Source organism: Mytilus trossulus, chromosome 4 (genome assembly GCF_036588685.1).
Source record: "Mytilus trossulus isolate FHL-02 chromosome 4, PNRI_Mtr1.1.1.hap1, whole genome shotgun sequence".
In the NCBI taxonomy this organism is placed as follows: Eukaryota; Metazoa; Mollusca; class Bivalvia; order Mytilida; family Mytilidae; genus Mytilus; species Mytilus trossulus.
In genome coordinates, this window is record NC_086376.1 from 29,445,698 (window position 1) to 29,467,874 (window position 22,177).

The 22,177-nt window shown below is 32.9% G+C and overlaps 1 protein-coding gene and 1 long non-coding RNA gene across 2 annotated transcripts; both read right to left on the minus strand.

Annotated features, from left to right (window-relative positions):
• Positions 1-741: 741 nt before the first annotated feature.
• On the minus strand, positions 742-13,169 carry LOC134715056 (uncharacterized). The gene is made up of 3 exons (XM_063576919.1): positions 13,032-13,169; positions 10,192-10,278; positions 742-5,381 (listed from the first exon to the last, which is right to left on the minus strand). The coding sequence occupies exon 3, from the start codon at positions 5,358-5,360 to the stop codon at positions 4,695-4,697; it is 666 nt and encodes a 221-aa protein (XP_063432989.1). The 5' UTR covers positions 5,361-5,381; positions 10,192-10,278; positions 13,032-13,169; the 3' UTR covers positions 742-4,694.
• On the minus strand, positions 13,167-18,519 carry LOC134715057 (uncharacterized). The gene is made up of 3 exons (XR_010106608.1): positions 18,347-18,519; positions 14,136-14,230; positions 13,167-13,186 (listed from the first exon to the last, which is right to left on the minus strand). It is a non-coding gene; the product is annotated as an uncharacterized LOC134715057 (long non-coding RNA).
• Positions 18,520-22,177: the final 3,658 nt, after the last annotated feature.

A 22,177-nucleotide genomic window follows, 5' to 3' on the forward strand; every position in this document is an offset into this window, starting at 1 on the left:
AGATTCTACCATTGCATCTAGTGTGATACGATATTTATCCACTCGAGACTCGAAATTTTCAAATTTAAAACCTGCGAGACTGAGAGAGTGGATAAATGTCGTATTACACGAGATTTGGTGGTGGAATCTGTTTCTCTAATGATTTTTCAAACAATATGCAGACAAAATTATTCCTTCTTTACGAATGATCTGCAAAAAGATGTGTTCTTTCTATGTAACGTCATCAGGCATGGTCGCCTTTTTTCATTCCTTCACAATAGGAAATTCAGAGGAAAGTAAGAAAATTCATTATCGGATTCAGCCAATGATGAGCTGAGATCAAACGAACCACACGTTGATTATTTTTTTTTATACAATGGGTGCAGAAAGGAATAAATTCACGAAGAATCAGAGAATATTATTTATTTGTGTATTTCTCTATTCTAAGTGTTCTCATGTTTATTTGTACTGTATTCCTGTCACACTCTGTTGTCATTTTAGCGGGTTTTTTTTAACATTGCTTTATAACCGGGAGGTTTGACTTGTCATAAAACCAGGTTCAACTGAACTATTTCTTTTTAAAATTTCCTGTACCAAACCAGGAATATGACAATTTTTATCAAAAGTCCGTTTCTATGAACGTTGGCGCATGTTTTTGTAGCAGTTCAGTGTTTCTATTGTTCCGTTGTTTTCGTCTAATAGATTAACTGTTTGTCCCGGTTTTCATTTGTGACCTGGCTTTGCTTTCGCTTAATCAAAATATGACTATTGAACAACAGTATACTACTGTTGCCTTTATTTATATACAGACACATACACAAGGTTTGAAAGGCATGATATAAAATTCTATAACCTGGATATTGAAACAATGATTTCCTTCAAAAGTTCGACATCACATAATACTTCCGCATATAATAAATACAGGGAAATCTTTAACAAAAAAATTGAAAAAATGTCTAGGAGTAGGTCCAGTAAGACCCCTTTTTGGCCCCAAAATGTAGCAGTTTTGCAAAACTATTAAAATGTAAATTCTTAGTTATTCATTGGAAAGTAGAATGCTTCTGCTGCATAAATATGGGCTAGTTTTGACAATAAAATGCACACATATCGGGTACTAGCATCATTAAGTCATGCTAAATTACTGAAATCTTCACAATTTAAGCATTTTAGTTAAATTTTAGACGGTGTCCGTCTAAAATGAAAGTGGCCGCATTTGTGCTCATTCTTGATATTGAAATTTAAGTTGTGTTTGATGGATATACATACCATATATAAAGGTTGAGGATGAATACAGATGCGGCAACTTTCAGTTTTGACAAAACCATCTGAAAAGTTACATTTTTGGCATATTTGATATATTTTTCATATTTCAGCTTGAGTCGGAGCGTTTTTAATGCCTAAATCACTTAAAATCTTTCAAATAAACTAATTGAATCAAATAAAAAAGACACTTAAGTGTTTAAAAAGTGTCAAAAATCTTTCGTCAGATGAATCTGAAATTTGCTTATCGGTTTATGACTTTTCAACACCGGTATACTACTGTTGCCTTTATTTAGTGAAATTGGCAAATTTTATGGCAATGAGATAGTTATTAACTCGAGTTAAGTGTATATTTTAACTGTCCCATTGCTATTTGCCAAGTGTAATTATTATATGATGAATATTATTACAATCAAACAACAAGAAAGCACACGCTGAAATGTCTCGCATTCTTTACTAACAATTGATATTATGTTGATAGTCCTAAATATAAAGCTTTACTACAACTATCACATGCCTTTATTCAGTGAAATTGTTTTATGGCACTTAAATTGAAGGAGCATTAACTTCCAGATTCATTTCCACGGAGATTTCGCAAACTCTAAAATTCGATTTATAACATATAAACACATTTCAAAATTACAAACTTGAAATGAGAACAATAAAAAATGTATTAATCGTAAAAATAATCAATATTTTGGAATTGTTACGTATGACATATCTTTTGACAATCAACTTGACCCCGAGGATAGAAATTAATGACATCTAATTGAAAATCAACTTGACCCCCGAAGAAAGCACTTGATGACATCTAGTTAACAATGATCTTGACCTCTGAGGATAACAGTAAATTGTTAATATCATATATTAAGAATTAAATATTTTAAAAAATCAATAGCACGTTATTGCATGGTGACATACTGAATAACATGATTCAATATTGGTGACATACAAGCTAATGATAAAATATTTAATAACATGATGCATGTTGGTGACATGCCAGATAATAACAACATACCATATAACTCGATTCGTTATTGGTGACATACAAACTAATGATAACATATCATTATGCATGATTCATTATTGGTGACATACAAGCTAATGATAACATACCATTATGCATGATTCATTATTGGTGACATATAAGCTAGTGATAATATCAGATTATTACATGCCATTTTTCATATCGCATGTATTATCAGCCCTAGGTTCAATATCAGCCCAAGAGCCGCATGGCTCGAGGGCTGATATTGACCGAGGGCTGATAATACATGCGATATGAAAAATGACATATTATGATCTTTTTATCATATGCTTCAACAGTAGAGACAAATAACAGATTCATATATTGATCCTTTTGAAGGAGTAAAAAGTTCACGGGCTTTTAAATTATGTTTCATAAAAACTTTAAAAAATGCATTTATTTCATTTTTTTTTAATTTAATTTAATTATTTTACACCATATACTTTCTAGTATTCAAATAATTTTTTGTACACTACTTTGTAATGTTTTTTCACTGAAAAAGTAGTTTTGAGGTGTATTTTCCGGAATTTGCCGAGTATCACCGGAATGCCATGTGATAACGTTACGGAAAGGCATGTGATAACAATCGAAGCATGTGATAAACTTTTCATATCAGCCCGCTAAGCACTCATTCGAAAAATATGGAAAATACTAGTTTAATGCTAATATCATACGGTAAAAATCATATGTTATTTAGTCTAAGTATATGATAACATACTATGTAGCATGATTCATTATTGGTGACATACAAGCTAGTGATAACATACTATATAGCATGATTCATTATTGGTGACATGCAAGCCTTTAATAGCATACCAAAACAAATTGTTCACTATAGTTGACATTCAAGCTTATAATAACATACCAAAACAAATTGTTCACTATAGTTGACATTCAAGCTTATAATAACATACTCAATAACATGATTTATTATTGGTGACATAAATTCTTGTAATTACATTAAGTTATATAATATATTTTTATCCATTGACATACAATTTGTGATGTATTCACTGAAGTCAGATTTATGATATTCCTCCATGATATATAGAGAATAATACATGGCAAAATTCGTATCATATGTCGTATCATCCCGAGACATCAATATCAGCCCAAGGGCATTTAGGCCCGAGGGATGATATTGGTCGAGGGTGACACAGCATGTGATACGGATTTTGCCATGTATTATACGCTTTATCATATATTTCAACAGAAGAGTATTATATTATATGAACTGTTTTCTTATCCATAGCACTGGGTTACATTCAGTTCTACTTTTGTCTTGTTTCAAAGGCCTCAAAAGAACTGCTCAATTACTTATCCGAATCACCTGGGTTACCTTACAATTTGCGTGATGTTGTTTTAAAAATATTTTGTTTATTATTGTATTTATTTGTGTGTTATGTATTTTTTATAGTTGCATTTAGTGTGCCAACAAATATGAAATCTTGACGTTCGTGACGTCACATAACAAACAATGACGTCATTCAAAAAATTGACCTATTTTGAGGAAAATTTTTCTTAAGGAAATAAACAAAACTGACTTTAGGTAAAAAAAAAAAGTAGGGGTGTGATAAAGGGTATGCGATAAATGGTAGGGACCGGTGTGATAAAGGCAATCGATTAAGGTCGCGCATCAAAGTTGCGTGATATGGATTAAACAGCAGGCTATTTATAAAATATGCAAAACTTCTGGTTTTACTACTAAACATATGATAAATATTTATATTATATCACCGAAATAAGATTCATGGTATTCCCTGCTAAACTAAGGTTTATGTTAATTTCCATCAAAAATGGTTTTATGTTATTTCTGACTGAAATAAGTTTTATGGCATTTCTCTCTAAAGTATAGTTCATGGCATTTTTCAAAGGCATAATATTTATGTTTTTTACTAAAAGAAGGGTTATGTTATTTTTCACTTTGATAAGGTTGAAGGTATTTTTCATAGACATATGGTATATGATGTTTTATCAGATGTAAGATTTATCGCATTTCTCTCTGAAATAATGTTTATGGTATTTCTTACTAAAATATGGTTTCTGTCTTTTATATTGAAATAACGCTGGTCAATCTCACTGAAACGGGATTATTTGTATTTTTCACTGAAATCAAAATTATGATCTTTCTCTTTGAAAATTTCTCTGAAATAAAACTGATTATAGCTTTAATTGTACAAAGATTTAGGTTAATTTTCATTGAAACAAGGTTGATGGTATTTCTCACCGAATGAAAGTTTATGATATATTTCATTGAAATAAGGTTTATACTATTTCTTAAAAATAAGGTTTGATTGAAAATCCATTGGAAACTTTTTTAACTTTGAAATTACTACAGTGTTCTTAAGCCTCTAACAACAGGGATTTCTTATAAGAATTATCAAATACAACAGTTACATGTAAACACTACAGACGTTCATGTTGTATCTCACTGTTTAGTGACACTTTCATAAGATGGTGGAGGAGCAGATGGCTCTTCTGGCGGCTGATTCAAATCAATTTTAACATTTAATGGTCCAATTGTTGGCGGAGGAGCTGATGGTGCTGGATAAGGTCCAGGGAATTGCTGCTCTCGAGGAGAACTACCTGGTCCCATTGAATAACCTGTGATTGGACCCTTTGAATCGCCTGATATTGGTCCAATGGGATAACTTGTTGTTGAACCAATAGAATATCCTTCAGCAGGGCCCATAGGATAGCCAGAGGGGTTAGATCCTATTGGATAATCAGGCCCAGCGTAAGGACTTATTCCAATTTTAACACCAGAATAGTTTTGATCTACTTGATATCCTGCCTCCTCTTGAGCTGCCATGTTTTCTCCTAACATCTGTCGAAAGGTCCTTCTGCCACTAGGGAAGTTTTCCCTACTAAATCTATATTGATTTTTACATACATAATATACTGTATAAATGTTCAAACCTAAACAAAGAAGCACAAACACTAATATAGGTATAGCAACACTTCTATACTTTCCTATATCCGAATCACATGCTTTGTCTGAATCTGGGAACCAGCTTCTATCACAACTTGAAAAAGCTCCTGATACAGAGGTAAGGATGATCCCAACAATGCAGGCCATGAAACCAAAGATCATTATAGGATTACTGTATAGTAACTGAAAAAAAGTAATAACACTTGTAATGCAACAATATACATATTGATTCTAATGTGGATTTGATCAAATTTTGAGTTTAATGTTTCTTTTGACTATCCCATTGCCATTTGTCAGTTGTACACCATTATATGATAAATAATAATACAAACAAAAAATAAGAGTGCGCATGCTGAAATGTCTCGCATTCTTTACTAATAGTTATCAAAAGTACCAGGATTATAATTGTATACGCCAGACGCGCGTTTCGTCTACATAAGACTCATCAGTGACGCTCAGATCAAAATAGTTAAAAAAGCCAAATAAATGCAAAGTTGAAGAGCATTGAGGACCCAAAATTCCAAAAAGTTGTGCCAAATACGGCTAAGGTAATCTACTCCTGGGGTAAGAAAATCCTTAGTTTTTCGAAAAATTCAAAGTTTTATAAACAGAAAATTTATAAAAATGACCATATAATTGATATTCATGTCAACACCGGAGTGCTGACTACTGGGCTGGTGATACCCTCGGGGACGAAACGTCCACCAGCAGTGGCATCGACCCAGTGGTGTAAATAGTTATCAAAAGTACCAGGATTATAATTGTATACGCCAGACGCGCGTTTCGTCTACATAAGACTCATCAGTGACGCTCAGATCAAAATAGTTAAAAAAGCCAAATAAATGCAAAGTTGAAGAGCATTGAGGACCCAAAATTCCAAAAAGTTGTGCCAAATACGGCTAAGGTAATCTACTCCTGGGGTAAGAAAATCCTTAGTTTTTCGAAAAATTCAAAGTTTTATAAACAGAAAATTTATAAAAATGACCATATAATTGATATTCATGTCAACACCGGAGTGCTGACTACTGGGCTGGTGATACCCTCGGGGACGAAACGTCCACCAGCAGTGGCATCGACCCAGTGGTGTAAATAGTTATCAAAAGTACCAGGATTATAATTGTATACGCCATACGCGCGTTTCGTCTACATAAGACTCATCAGTGACGCTCAGATCAAAATAGTTAATAAAGCCAAATAAATGCAAAGTTGAAGAGCATTGAGGACCCAAAATTCCAAAAAGTTGTGCCAAATACGGTTAAGGTAATCTACTCCTGGGGTAAGAAAATCCTTAGTTTTTCGAAAAATTCAAAGTTTTATAAACAGAAAATTTATAAAAATGACAATATAATTGATATTCATGTCAACACCGGAGTGCTGACTACTGGGCTGGTGATACCCTCGGGGACGAAACGTCCACCAGCAGTGGCATCGACCCAGTGGTGTAAATAGTTATCAAAAGTACCAGGATTATAATTGTATACGCCAAACGCACGTTTCGTCTACATAAGACTCATCAGTGACGCTCAGATCAAAATAGTTAAAAAAGCCAAATAAATGCAAAGTTGAAGAGCATTGAGAACCCAAAATTCCAAAAAGTTGTGCCAAATACGGCTAAGGTAATCTACTCCTGGGGTAAGAAAATCCTTAGTTTTTCGAAAAATTCAAAGTTTTATAAACAGAAAATTTATAAAAATGACCATATAATTGATATTCATGTCAACACCGGAGTGCTGACTACTGGGCTGGTGATACCCTCGGGGACGAAACGGTCACCAGCAGTGGCATCGACCCAGTGGTGTAAATAGTTATCAAAAGTACCAGGATTATAATTGTATACGCCAGACGCGCGTTTCGTCTACATAAGACTCATCAGTGACGCTCAGATCAAAATAGTTAAAAAAGCCAAATAAATGCAAAGTTGAAGAGCATTGAGGACCCAAAATTCCAAAAAGTTGTGCCAAATACGGCTAAGGTAATCTACTCCTGGGGTAAGAAAATCCTTAGTTTTTCGAAAAATTCAAAGTTTTATAAACAGAAAATTTATAAAAATGACCATATAATTGATATTCATGTCAACACCGGAGTGCTGACTACTGGGCTGGTGATACCCTCGGGGACGAAACGTCCACCAGCAGTGGCATCGACCCAGTGGTGTAAATAGTTATCAAAAGTACCAGGATTATAATTGTATACGCCAGACGCGCGTTTCGTCTACATAAGACTCATCAGTGACGCTCAGATCAAAATAGTTAAAAAAGCCAAATAAATGCAAAGTTGAAGAGCATTGAGGACCCAAAATTCCAAAAAGTTGTGCCAAATACGGCTAAGGTAATCTACTCCTGGGGTAAGAAAATCCTTAGTTTTTCGAAAAATTCAAAGTTTTATAAACAGAAAATTTATAAAAATGACCATATAATTGATATTCATGTCAACACCGGAGTGCTGACTACTGGGCTGGTGATACCCTCGGGGACGAAACGTCCACCAGCAGTGGCATCGACCCAGTGGTGTAAATAGTTATCAAAAGTACCAGGATTATAATTGTATACGCCATACGCGCGTTTCGTCTACATAAGACTCATCAGTGACGCTCAGATCAAAATAGTTAATAAAGCCAAATAAATGCAAAGTTGAAGAGCATTGAGGACCCAAAATTCCAAAAAGTTGTGCCAAATACGGTTAAGGTAATCTACTCCTGGGGTAAGAAAATCCTTAGTTTTTCGAAAAATTCAAAGTTTTATAAACAGAAAATTTATAAAAATGACAATATAATTGATATTCATGTCAACACCGGAGTGCTGACTACTGGGCTGGTGATACCCTCGGGGACGAAACGTCCACCAGCAGTGGCATCGACCCAGTGGTGTAAATAGTTATCAAAAGTACCAGGATTATAATTGTATACGCCAAACGCGCGTTTCGTCTACATAAGACTCATCAGTGACGCTCAGATCAAAATAGTTAAAAAAGCCAAATAAATGCAAAGTTGAAGAGCATTGAGAACCCAAAATTCCAAAAAGTTGTGCCAAATACGGCTAAGGTAATCTACTCCTGGGGTAAGAAAATCCTTAGTTTTTCGAAAAATTCAAAGTTTTATAAACAGAAAATTTATAAAAATGACCATATAATTGATATTCATGTCAACACCGGAGTGCTGACTACTGGGCTGGTGATACCCTCGGGGACGAAACGGTCACCAGCAGTGGCATCGACCCAGTGGTGTAAATAGTTATCAAAAGTACCAGGATTATAATTGTATACGCCAGACGCGCGTTTCGTCTACATAAGACTCATCAGTGACGCTCAGATCAAAATAGTTAAAAAAAGCCAAATAAATGCAAAGTTGAAGAGCATTGAGGACCCAAAATTCCAAAAAGTTGTGCCAAATACGGCTAAGGTAATCTACTCCTGGGGTAAGAAAATCCTTAGTTTTTCGAAAAATTCAAAGTTTTATAAACAGAAAATTTATAAAAATGACCATATAATTGATATTCATGTCAACACCGGAGTGCTGACTACTGGGCTGGTGATACCCTCGGGGACGAAACGTCCACCAGCAGTGGCATCGACCCAGTGGTGTAAATAGTTATCAAAAGTACCAGGATTATAATTGTATACGCCAGACGCGCGTTTCGTCTACATAAGACTCATCAGTGACGCTCAGATCAAAATAGTTAAAAAAAGCCAAATAAATGCAAAGTTGAAGAGCATTGAGGACCCAAAATTCCAAAAAGTTGTGCCAAATACGGCTAAGGTAATCTACTCCTGGGGTAAGAAAATCCTTAGTTTTTCGAAAAATTCAAAGTTTTATAAACAGAAAATTTATAAAAATGACCATATAATTGATATTCATGTCAACACCGGAGTGCTGACTACTGGACATTTGATATTATGTTGATAGTCCTAAATATAAAGCTTTACTACAACTATTACAAAATGGTAACATGATCCAAGAAAATGAGGTTAATGTCATATAAACCGAATGAGAAATACATTTTCACCTTACAATCATTCAATGCACTAAAAACATTTACCAATGAACCATGAAAATGATGATTAGGTCAAATGCAAGGCAGACACGTACCGCTTACAATCCTGATATGCAACAAAATAGTTAATAATAGCTTATGGTCTAAGAAAAACAGACCAAAATACGAAAATATTAACATTGAGCATTGAACCGTGAAGATGAGGTCGAGGATTTTTTTTTCTTTTTTCTTTTTTTAATTTTTATTAAAAACGCTATTTCAGAGGGAATACTATACACCTTATTCAATATCAATAAAATTTTAGTTTATCCCATTGACATTTTCCACGTGAATTTATGATAAATAATAATACAAACAAAGAAAAATCACAGTCATGACACTTACTAAAACGAAAAGTACTATTTGTTATTATTTGAATTCATTCATTTAATGCCGAAAACTTAATGCCAGAAGAATCAGAAGGAGAATGCAGCTGTTGAAACTATAATTGCTATACATTTCATCAATTTATCTTATAAATGTCACCTGACTGTCAATAGCTTTTTTTTCTGCCTTCTCTTAACATGTGCTATAAGGCAATCGATTACTATGTTGCATGCCAGAAAATCCCGTTATTTTGTTACACACCAGACATTCCATTAGTATGTTACATACAAGTCCTTCCGTTAGGATTTTACCTACCAGATCCTTTAAGTTACATACTTGACTTCACATTAGTCATTTATTTTGTAAATAACACAACAGACCTCTAATTAGTATTATACATTCGTGACCTCCCGTTAATGTGCCGTTACCAGACCTCGGATAGGTATGTCACATACCAGACCTCTATTAGTATGCTACATAAAAGATCTCCGATTAGTATATTAAAAACAAGACCTCCTAGTATTACGATACATACAAGAACTTTCATATGTTTGTTACATACAAGACCTTTCATATGTTTGTTACATACAAGATCTACCATTAGTATATACCGGATCTCTCATTAGTATATAACATACCAGTTGTGAAAGGACCCTATTATCATCTGTTTTACTTGATATTCCCTTCCAGTAAAAGTTGATAAAATATATTCCTTTTAGAAGAAACTGAAAATAAAACAAAAAAATAAGGTGAAGCCTATGTAAAATGACTTTATTAAGGGTACATTAACTATTATGTGAAATTTTAATTTTGATTATACCAAGTCAGGAAAATGGCAGCTGTTAGGTTATAGTTCGTTTCAGTGTGTGTTGCATTGTTGTTTGATTTTTTGTTGGATCGTTTTTTTTCCTCATATAGTTGATGTGTTTCCTTCGGTTTAAGTTTGTAACCAGAATTTATTTTTTCTCAATCGATTTCTGACGTTCGAGCAGCGGTATACTACTGTTGGTTTTAAATATTGCTATAAAGTTATTTGTTAGGTTTCATGACAATGCAGAACTGGGAGTACTTTATCAATGAAAAACACTGCAGAAATTGGCATTCTTTATCCAGTTTCAAGACTGAACATAAAATCACAAAAAACTGAACTCAAAATGGCATGGTCAAAAGGTTTAAGCTCAAACACATCAAACGAATGAATAAAAACTGTCGTATTCCTGACTTTGTGCAAGCATTTTATTAAGTAGAAAACAGTGGGTTAAGCTGGTTTTATAGCTAGCTAAAGTTCCCACTTGTATAACAGCTGCATACAGTGTCATTATATTGACAACAATGTGCTAGTGCCCAAAGTCAGAATCGATGCAGACTTATAGTCTTGTTTATTGTATGTGTGTATGTATGGCTGGTGACCAAAACATAACCCGGTCACAAAGATGTACCAAAATATATCTCTGACATTGTGTGCAAGATCCAGGTTATGTTGACTTTTTAGCTTTTAAACACTTTTCGGATACCGAAAAATAACAAGCGAGTTTCAATTTTCGAAGAAAAGTACATGTCATCTTAGTAATTTGCCACGGTAGAATACAACACCAGGTTACAGTGGAGACATGTTTTTTCCAGATGCGTCAGATTCAAGGCTGCACCAGATGTGGTCATCGGCATCAACCGTTAGTTTCTTTCTCAACGAGGAAAAAGTATTTGAAATGTTATCTTAATGTCGCAAGATTATATGTTTTTCCCTTTCAGTAAGTGCGAAATGTAACACAGCCATGAGCAAAATCAAAATCGCAAAATTACAGAGATTCAAATAGAGTTAAGCAAATTACTCTCAAAACCTGTAATACGGAGTTGGTAACATCCTAATTTTCTTGATTCGGCAATCAAATTTTTTTGATTCTTCTAGTGAAATGAAATAGGAGCAAGCATTAAAAAGATTTTTTTTTCAACAGAACAGAACAAAAGCGATAAAAAGAAAAGATAAAAACAGTAACTTTTTGTACAAAGTGTTTTGGCTTTAAGTGAACATTTGAGTGCAGATGTTCTATTTTTACAAAATATTCAGAAAGAAAACGAGTTACTACAGACAGCTGTCTTAATAATGTAAAACGGATATATAAAGGAAAATAGCAACAAAAACCAAAAAAACACCAATAATTCGAAAAAGAAAGTCCTTTTATTAAAAGACAAAATCAATATATCAAACTCATCAAACGAATGGAAATCAACCGTCATCTACTCTTATTGACACGAGAGAGAGAATTATCATTGAAATGCATAATCATAAATTAATTGTTTACAAAACTTACAAAGGCTTTTCTTCCTCAGGAATAGACTACCTTAGCTGTATTTGGCAAACTTCACGATTTTTTTTTGTCCTCAATGCTCTTCAACTTCGGACTTTATTTGGCTTAACGTTTTTTATTCGAACGTCAATGATGAGTCTTTTGAAGACGAAACGCGCGTCTGTAGCAAATATAAAATTACAATCCTAGTATCTATGATGAATTTATTTAGTTAAAAATTTAAAAAAATCATTCTTCTGATGCTTCCAAAAGAAGTCAATTTATTCTTTCTAACAAATCTCTCTACCACCATGCATAATTTATGGATTAAAATCTATCCTTCTCCGCAGTTGTCTTACAGTCATAATAATGAGTGAGATACCTATCATGACAAAACATGTACATTTTCTTCAAGCAGTATCTGAAAATGAGGTCAGGGACAACGAACACATGACAGACACACATTTCATAATATAAGAGTGAATATGGACTAAAATATGTTTTACACATCTAGCATGAATTATCAATACACTTTTTATAGTCGTTTTGTCCTCTTTTTTTTATCAGCTGTATGATATGCTAACTTCTTAATCATATATATTATAGATTTGGGGTCTTTTGATTAAGATCCATGAACTCCGATTTTAAATTGACCCCAATATTTTGACCTTTGCTTGTTATAGCTATAACATTTTAACTGAAAGAATTAAAAAATAAAAACATAGCGGAATGTTTCGGACATTATTTAAAGCAAAAAAGATGTGATACATCAGTTTAAACCAATCTGATGACATTTATAGGAGTAAATGCCCTTTTGAAAAGTTGAAAAATATAAGAAAAGAGTACTCCGGATTTGTTTTCGTTGAATCGATTTGTGACTATTGGACATCGGTATACTTTTGTTGCCTTTTCTATTGGTTCTTGTTGCAATCTCCCCCTAAAAAAAACCAACAAAACCTAGAAGCAAATTGTAAAAAAATGAAAAAATACAGAACTTCGAGGAAAATTCAAAACGGAAAGCACGTATAAACCTAAAGGCATAATCAAAAGCTTAATCACATCAAACGGATGTGTTTTATAATTAAACTGTTTTGTAAAGACATTGCCAAAAATAGTACAAAATCCTAAAAATGTTAAGATAAGCATACCATATGAAATAGAAGAAGTATTTCGTACATTAAGGAACTACTAACAAAGCCACCAGCAACAAATGCTCCTGCATAATATTCACCTTTACCATATACAGCACCTGATATACCACAAATCAGTAAGGAAATTGAAAATATAGCTTCTAAACAACCAACTATAATGAAACTCTTGACTACTTGCTTTCTCTCTGCCTCAATCACTTGAAAAAAAAATACAATTCCAATTATTCGCTGTTATACAACATATAAAAAAAAATAAGAATAACTCCCATTTCCCATTGTTGCCTGGATAGCAAATTGTAATGACGTACAGTAAGTTAACAATTTAATTTAATTGACCTTTTTCTAATATACATAATTTAATTTTCATTGCAGCAAATACAACATCAATATGTTTCTCAAAACTTGTAATTAATAAAGAAAATAAAAGTATTTCACTGTAATTCCCCTCCAAACCATCCAAGTTATCATTAAAATCATATTTTCCATAAAATGTTTCGTTATAGATTAGACCGTTAGTTCTCTTATAAGAATTGTTTCATATTTTTTTTTATGTCAACACATGGTATGGGGTTTTGTCATAGTTTAATGCCGTATTGTTGATTTTAATGGATCCAATTTATTTTAACTCTTCTTTATAGTTGTCTTTTCAAAAAGTATACCACATCATTTTAATATGTTTTAAGCTAAATTTATGTATGAAAACTAATAAAGTTGAGATGTGGCTTGTAGTATCTGATCAAACGGACATAACATGGAGAACATAAAAGTGATCAATGAATAATGAATATGAGATCAACGACAAATAAATACTGCTAGACAAACGTGTACATTTAACAATTATTCCTTACACACGAAAGAGATAACTTTAACTCTATTTTGCTGTAGTTTATCGTATCTGATGAAATTAACAGAATCGTGAAAAATTAACATTGAACAAAAAACCATAAAAATAAGTTGAGATCAGATGAAATATTGACAATATTTGTCTGACAAATCTCTTCATGAACAATTTTCATTCTAGTTTTGGCATATCAAGTAAAAGTTGGGATATCAAGACGTCGAGGTTATTATTTTTACATTTTTTGATACAGCTGTCACAGTCTGAGTAAAAGATAAACATGTCACATTTTAATTAGTTGTATATACCTTCTTGCGTAGGACTATTATCCATTTTACATTTATCAATTCATCTATTTTGCGATCTCATGTCAGCTCTTGTAATAATCAGATATAAATCTTTTCTACAAAATAATAGAAGAACTCTGTCATATAATTCATAGGAGTAGCTATTGATCTCAAGATTAAGATGACGGTTGGTATCTCCTGAAAATGCAGGTACCAAGTCAGAAATAACACAGTTGGTATCTTCGGATAATGACTATACAAAGTAAGAAATATGCCAGTTGTTTTCCAGTCGTTCTTATGGTCGGACTCATCTTCGCTAGCCAAGGGTTACGATCCACTCCCGCTCTCTTCACCCTTGGCGGATTGAGCCAACATTTGTGATAACAATGTTGCGCCATCTATCGGAAGATAAAAACCACGCCAATTCCGAATACATTAGTCTTGACCAATGGTAGCACTTGAACTCTTCAGCTTGGAGGTAAAAACACGGTAGCGTCTAGATGCTACACACTTGGTAAAGCCGGAAATGAAAGCATACGTCAACATTCATGCATTTGTGCATGAAACATACACAGGAACTTCCATTTGTTGATTAAAAACATTCAAGTTTTCACTAAATATAGTCGTATGTTTAGGGATGTAAAGGCTTGTTGCACAAAAAACACGTGGCAATTGTTTACAAACACTTTCTACATTTACACGTGATCATGTTACAGGCGCATTTTGATTGGATGCAGCGAGTTTTGACTGCAACCAATAAAATTCCTTACCTTGTGTCTCCGAAATTTTATCTCAATCCGTCAAGGGTGAAGAGAGCGGGAGTGGATCGTAACCCTTGGCTAGCGAAGATGGGTCGGACTTCCCCTTTTACAATTCACCTTGGAGTATTGTATTTTTATGTCACCCGATCGACAATGTCGGGTGACATATTGCTTTTCCTCTGTTTCTTTTTCTGTATTATTATTATACTTCCACCTATTTTGTCCGGCAGTTTTTTTGGAATTAAATAGAACCAATCTTAATGATAGTTCACTGTAAGGTGGAACACAAAATTTCGGGTTGCTGTAGGGTCCAAGACAATAAAAAATGGCTGCCGTTACCATGGAAACAGAAAAATTGTGAAAAAATCCAGTTTTTGTTTTTGGTGAATAATTTGGAGATGCTTAAACTCAGAATCATTATATTTTAATACAATGAAGGTGCCGGCCATACACTGGTTTTGGATAATTTTGACAATCATTGGAACTACTATGTTGCCATGGAAACTACACAAAAATTTTCAAAAATATGAAAATGCTCCAATTTTTTGGAAACTTTAACATAACGATGAGCAACTTTGGTAGATGTGGAATTTGGCGTTGGAATTTCCAAAATGTCTGCCGTTTCCATGGAAACAATGCAAAAACGTCAAAATGCTCCCAAAACATCCAGGTTTGGTGAATTACTTTGGTATGCTTGAACTAAAAATCATCAAATTTCCATGCAATATAGTTGTCTACTATATACAGGTTTTGAATGATTTGACAATCATTGGAACTACTCTGTTACCATGGATACAGGATCAAATATTTCAAAAATTTCAAAATGCTCCAAAATTGATGAAACTTAATATGATTGTAGACTGGCAAGTCTGAGTGAGACTTTTGACTTTGGAATTTCCAGAATGGCTGCCGTTGCCATGGAAACAGCAGAAATGTGAAATTTTTCAAAACACTCTGAATGTACTGATTTTTTTTAGAAAAAGGTAATTTTGCCATGAATATATATGTGCATTCACTGTTTAACAATTTTGAAATGGCTGCTGCATAGTGGCAATTGGGGGAAGGGTGACATCCGCTATTGCTTGCAATGGCAATTCTAGTTGTTATTACTTTTTTAAAATTATTATTAGAACTGGTCTTGTTGGTGATCTTCTGTGCTATTTTGGAGATTCCCTTATTGTAATTTACTTACAGTTTTGATGTTGATTCACAGTAGGTAGATAAAACATAGTGAACATTTTGAATAAAAACGTATATGGATATCCTTAAATCAAATTGTGGAGTTTCTGAAATACTGATGGAACCAATTTGTATTAGAGGATATCTTAAAATATATAGCTATGGAGCTCCATCAATGTTCAGATTATCCTGAAATTTATAAAACTCTTGAAATAAAGCAATTTTAACATAAGGAAATGTCTGTAACAAGTCCGACTCAAGATTATGACATTTTTTTATCCAGTTAGTAGATTTGTTTTAGGTTTTGATTTTTAACAAAGAACAAGCAACAGATAATACAATTTTTTTTTACCGAACTGCGAGGACAATTCAAAACGGAAAGTTTCTAATCAAAGCCAAATCAAAAGCTCAAACACATCACACGAATGAATAACATGAATGTCATATTCCTGACTTGGTACAGGCATTTTATTATGCATAACAAATATAATTTAACTTTGTTTTAAAGCTAGGTTTACCCTCACTTGCAAAAAATTCCATTATATTGACAACGATGTGTGACCAACACAAACAGCCGTAAAAGGTAAAAATGCCAAAAAAGGGATACAGTCGTCAACATTTTTTTATAATCTGAATCACTATAAAAGCAAAGTTAAAGACCAAAAGGAATATAGACAAAGCACATTAACATAAACGAAAGGCAAGAATACAAAACACATTACCATATCACTATAACACAATGACAGGATCATAGGTAAGGAACCGCGTTAAATGGGGTTTACCAAAAAAAAAAAAGAATAAACAGTAAAAGTAATAATTTGCACTGAAAAGTAAAGGTAGCAATACATAGTTAAGAGCTTAGTTTCGCATTTTGGGCCCGGTGAATTTTTCAAATATGAAAGTTATTGTGTAATAAAATTCATTTTTAGACAACTGAGTACTAATTAAGCGATCAAAGATGGTTTATAAGATCATTAAGATTATTTTTTACATGTTTTATTGGATATTTTCTGTTTGACTCTCCGTATTTTCATTGCTTGACCACTCATCGGTCCAATTGATGAAGGCAAATTTTGAAATGTTTTCCTCACTACTTATTGCTACCAAAAGAATACTATAACACGTCATTTAGACGAAAAACAACAACAGTATACAGAATCTATACATTAAGGGCCTCGTGTATTATTTGTGAAGTTGATACGGAAAGTTTATCAATAAGGTCTTAGTATCTACCGATAAACTTTGAAAAAGGACGAGACGTTCTTTGACATATCCCTGTTTCATCAACGTTTTGCTCAGAGCATGGTGACGGAATAACCGTTTCACAAATGATATCGGATATGTTCCTTACGTCGTAACTACAATCCCCTTCCCTTTCATGAATTTGATCCTACCCAATTAGACTATTTACCGGATTTGTAATCACATAAGCAACACGACGGGTGCCGCATGTGGAGCAGGATCTGCTTACCCTTCCGGAGCACCTGAGATCACCCCTAGTTTTTGGTGGGGTTCGTGTTGTTTATTCTTTAGTTTTCTATGTTGCGTCATGTGTACTATTGTTTTTCTGTTTGTCTTTTTCATTTTTAGCCATGGCGTTGTCAGTTTGTTTTAGATTTATGAGTTTGACTGTCCCTTTGGTATCTTTCGTCCCTCTGTTAAATAGCAGCTGGAAGATATTGAATACCTAATGAGTTGGAAAATGTATATCCCAACTGCAGATGAAGTTAGAATATTGATTGCTACTAAGGTGGGGCAAATTGATAATTTCAATTGTCTCCTTTGTCATAGATTTTAGTCCTGGGAGACTGCTTTGAAATTCAAGATATGTCTGAAATTGATTGATAAGCGACAGGAGATAGGATTGAAATGAAAATTATGCCGTGTGTATGTTGGCTTAATTTGTTCCTGTGATTATTTCACATTTATATACATATATATTCAGGTAAAAAATTACAATGTTATAAATTTCACGCCGGAACAATTATTTTGTTGTTACACATTTCTATTATAATTTATTATACCGTAAGGCTTTTGTTCATTGTTGAATGTTGTTAGTTGATCTACAGATGCTTTCATTCACTTCCTATTGTCTTCAGTTAATATTCTAAATGGTCATCATACTACATCTACTTGTTAAACTTACTATGAGTTGGCCTGTATTTTACCGGTTTGTATATTCACATTTCACTTCAATGTCAGGCATTTTCTGTAGTTCAACATGTTATATGGGTAAGAAACAATATCTGAAAACAATCACAAAATAATAAACCAAAATAATAGTATACTTACTTTGATTCTGAGATCAGATCATTGACAAGTTGCACAAAAACACATAAGTCAGATTACGAAATCACACTATAAAAAATATTATCTCTCTACTAACGATCATGATATATGATTTGTGGTCCTACTGGGAAGATCCTGTATGTGTCTTTACCTGTCCTGAATATAATAGGCTTGTTTGTTTATTAAATTTTAAATAATAACTTGATAGAGCGCAATTCGATAAAATGAAACGAAGGTTCAAGGTCTTGAAACAGAACAGGTAATACAGTTGTTTATTTTTTTAAATAATTTCAAAAATAACTAAAAATAAATAAGTTGGGTTTTAATTTTCTAAAAATAACCAAACTGGTATCTATCTTTGTAGAAGAATATAAAAAGAACTGACTTGCTCAAATAACTAAATTATGTGGGCATTTTTATAAATTTCCTGTTTACAAAACTTTGAATTTATCGGAAAAAAAGTACTCTCTTATCCCCGGAATAGATTACCTTAGGCGTATTTGGCTCAACTTCTTGGAATTTTGGATCCTCAATGCTCTTCAACTTCGTACTTGTTTGGCTTGATACATATTTTGATATGAGCATCACTGATGAGTCTTATGTAGATGAAACGCGCGTCTGGCGTACTAAATTATAATCCTGGTACCTTTGATTACTATGAAGACTGATATTTATTGATCATAAAAGATTAACTTTAACAACTTCTTCAGTTAAAAAAAACCCAAGTTTTGGATTTTTTGCTTTTAAAAAAAATAGCGTTTGGAAAATAGTACAGTTTGCAAATTTTGATCCTGTAATAATCTTATAAATCTAAACGGACAGAGGCTCATTCATTCAAAACTTTCAAGGAAGAAGATTAAATAAATAAAAACTTTATCATAATATACAAATAAATAATTTTTCAAAATGAATGAAATGTTTATTAAAGTTTGAAATATAGGCTTATGTTTGAAAGTATCAATTTTTTTAAAAAAATTAATGCATTATGAAAATCGCGGAAAATCAGGAGTAGATTGAAGAAACATAAAAGTGAAATATCTTTTTAACAATAGAAAGCTGATATGATATGTTCAGTTTATTTTAAAGTAAAAGTATCAGGAAAAATGGGTAACGATGTGTATTCACACAACACGTGAATTCCTATGTCTCAAGTAATGAACCTTTCACTTATTTGTTTACCCGTGTTCTAGGGTAAAACATTTTATCTGTGTAATATATTGAGACCTGTCCGACCAATGCCTTTCAAATCTAAAACATGTTTTACTGATTATTCAACAAATTGAGGGCAACATAAAGAAGTGCATTTCATATTGACTTAATCTGTTTTAGAAGACCATCTGTCTTTTGATACCATTTTTTGCTCACTTTTGAGCTGTCACTTTAAACAGGTTGCACTGTATATGTAAAGTAAGTCACGTGTTAAAAATAAAGGCAACAGTATATACCGATGTTTAAAACTCATAAATCGATAGACAAAAACAAATCCGGGTCATAAACTAAAACCGATGGAAACGCATTTAGTCCTGGTATCTATGATGAGTTTATTTATAATTAAATACAAGAAAATGACGACACAACTTTAAAATGTAACACACACAGAAACGAACTAATTAGTTTTCTCCCTTGAATTGTTTTACATTATCTTATCGGGGCCTTTTACAGCTGTCTATGCGATATGGGCTTTGCTCATTGTTGAAGGCTGTACGGTGACCTATAGTTGTTAATGTCTGTGTCATTTTGGATTTTTGTGGATAGTTGTCTCATTGGCAATCATACCACATCTTCTTTTTTATTTAAGCATTAGACAAATTCCGATGCGAATAACAAATATAACATCAAAACTAAATACATGAATTTGGGAGAGAAAAGTACCGTGACACGTCTTATAATAATGTGAACTCACACTCAGATATAAGAGGAAACAGATAAACTCAACATAGATACCAGGACTCAATTTTGTATATACGCCAGACGCGCGTTTCGTCTACAAAAGACTCATCAGTGACGCTCGAATCCAAAAAAGTAAATAAGGCCAAATAAAGTACGAAGTTGAAGATCATTGAGGACCAAAGTTCCAAAAAGTTTTGCCAAATACAGCTAAGGTAATCTATGCCTGAGGTAGAAAAGCCTTCGTATTTCAAAATTTCAAACTTTTGTGAACAGTAAATTTATAAATATAGCCATATCAATGATAATTCATGTCAGCACAAGTGCTGACTACTGGGCTGGTGATACCCTCAGGGAAATAAATCTCCACCAGCAGTAACGACACAAAAGAAACACAACGTTAAAATGCAACACACACAGAATCGAACTGTAATATAACAATGACCATATTCCTGACTTGGTACATGACATTTTATAAAGAAAAAAATGGTGGTTTGTTGTTTGTTGCAAGCCAAACCTTCCTCTGTTATGGTCATGTGAAATATTACATTAAAATGACAACACAACATCACAGGACTACAATATGAATAAAATAGGAGAACACAATTTACAAAAAAACCACACGAATAATAGCTAACAAAAGGCAACAGGTTTAAAATTTAATATGCCAGAAGTGCATTTTGTCCACACAAGACTTACTGGTGACGCCAAGAAACAAAAGTTTGAAAGCCAAAAACAAGTACAAAGTTGAACAGCATCGAGGACCAAAAGTTCAAAAAAGTTGTGCCAAAAACGGCCAGGATTTTTTGTTAGGTACCAGAACATCCCTATTATTTAGAATAATTTATACTTTTGCAAACAGTAAATTTATAAAATGACTATATAAAAGATATACATGATAAAACTGAAGTATTTTAAAACTAATTACAGGAAACAACCGAAATACATTACATAACCTGACAAAAGCCAACACAAAAAATAGACACATTTGAATTAGTCAAAACCTCAACGCCAAGTGACGTCATATTTAATTTTTTTTTAAATGACGTCACATTTTAATTTGTAAAACAGAACATCAAAAATGAAAAATGACGTCACATTTGAATGAATAAAACTATCTGTCAAAATAAGATAGAATTGGGATTGATTTAATATCATATTTGTACTAAAAACTGATATTACATTTAATAACATTAAAAATTGCAATACTGAGGTAGCAATTAGACAATTACCTAGTATATTCTATGTCCGGTTAATTCAGAATCAAACTGCAACCGAAATGCATCGTACAAATTACGTTGAACCAAATCCAATCAAATAAATAAAGGCGGTTTTTAATATTCTTTAACATAACACATGAAAATAACCGAAAAGACGTCAAGGCATTTGACATAATCCAATGAGAATTACAAATAAAACATCAAAACTAAATACATGAATTTGGACAGACTAGTACCGTAGCACGTCTTATAGCAAATTCACTAAAGACAGATGGAAACAATTGCAGCGGGTTTAAACGTTTAAATGGTACCAAACCTTCACCCTTATTCGAAACAATAGTGTAACTTTACAACATAGAAAGACGCACTAAACAATAATAATTGAAATGGCTTAACTCAATCCAAAGACATATTAACACAAGTGAACATACAGTGAAGGAATAAATTTGATCTATGATACAATGTGAACTCAAAAGTAATGAAATAAGGGATGAATATTAAAAAAAAGAAACAGTTATACCGCTGTGCAATGTCAAAAATGTCAGAAAAACAACAAAACCTTGAACAAAAATCCGCCATTTACTATCATTTTATACACAGTTGAATCAAAATAATTTTGTTTTTATTTTAACAGTTACTTAGTTATTGGAGAAAAAAAACTGTTATGTTATTTTTTGTTGACATATTTCTTTGTTTCACAGTGATTAACTCTAATTTGGAATAAATA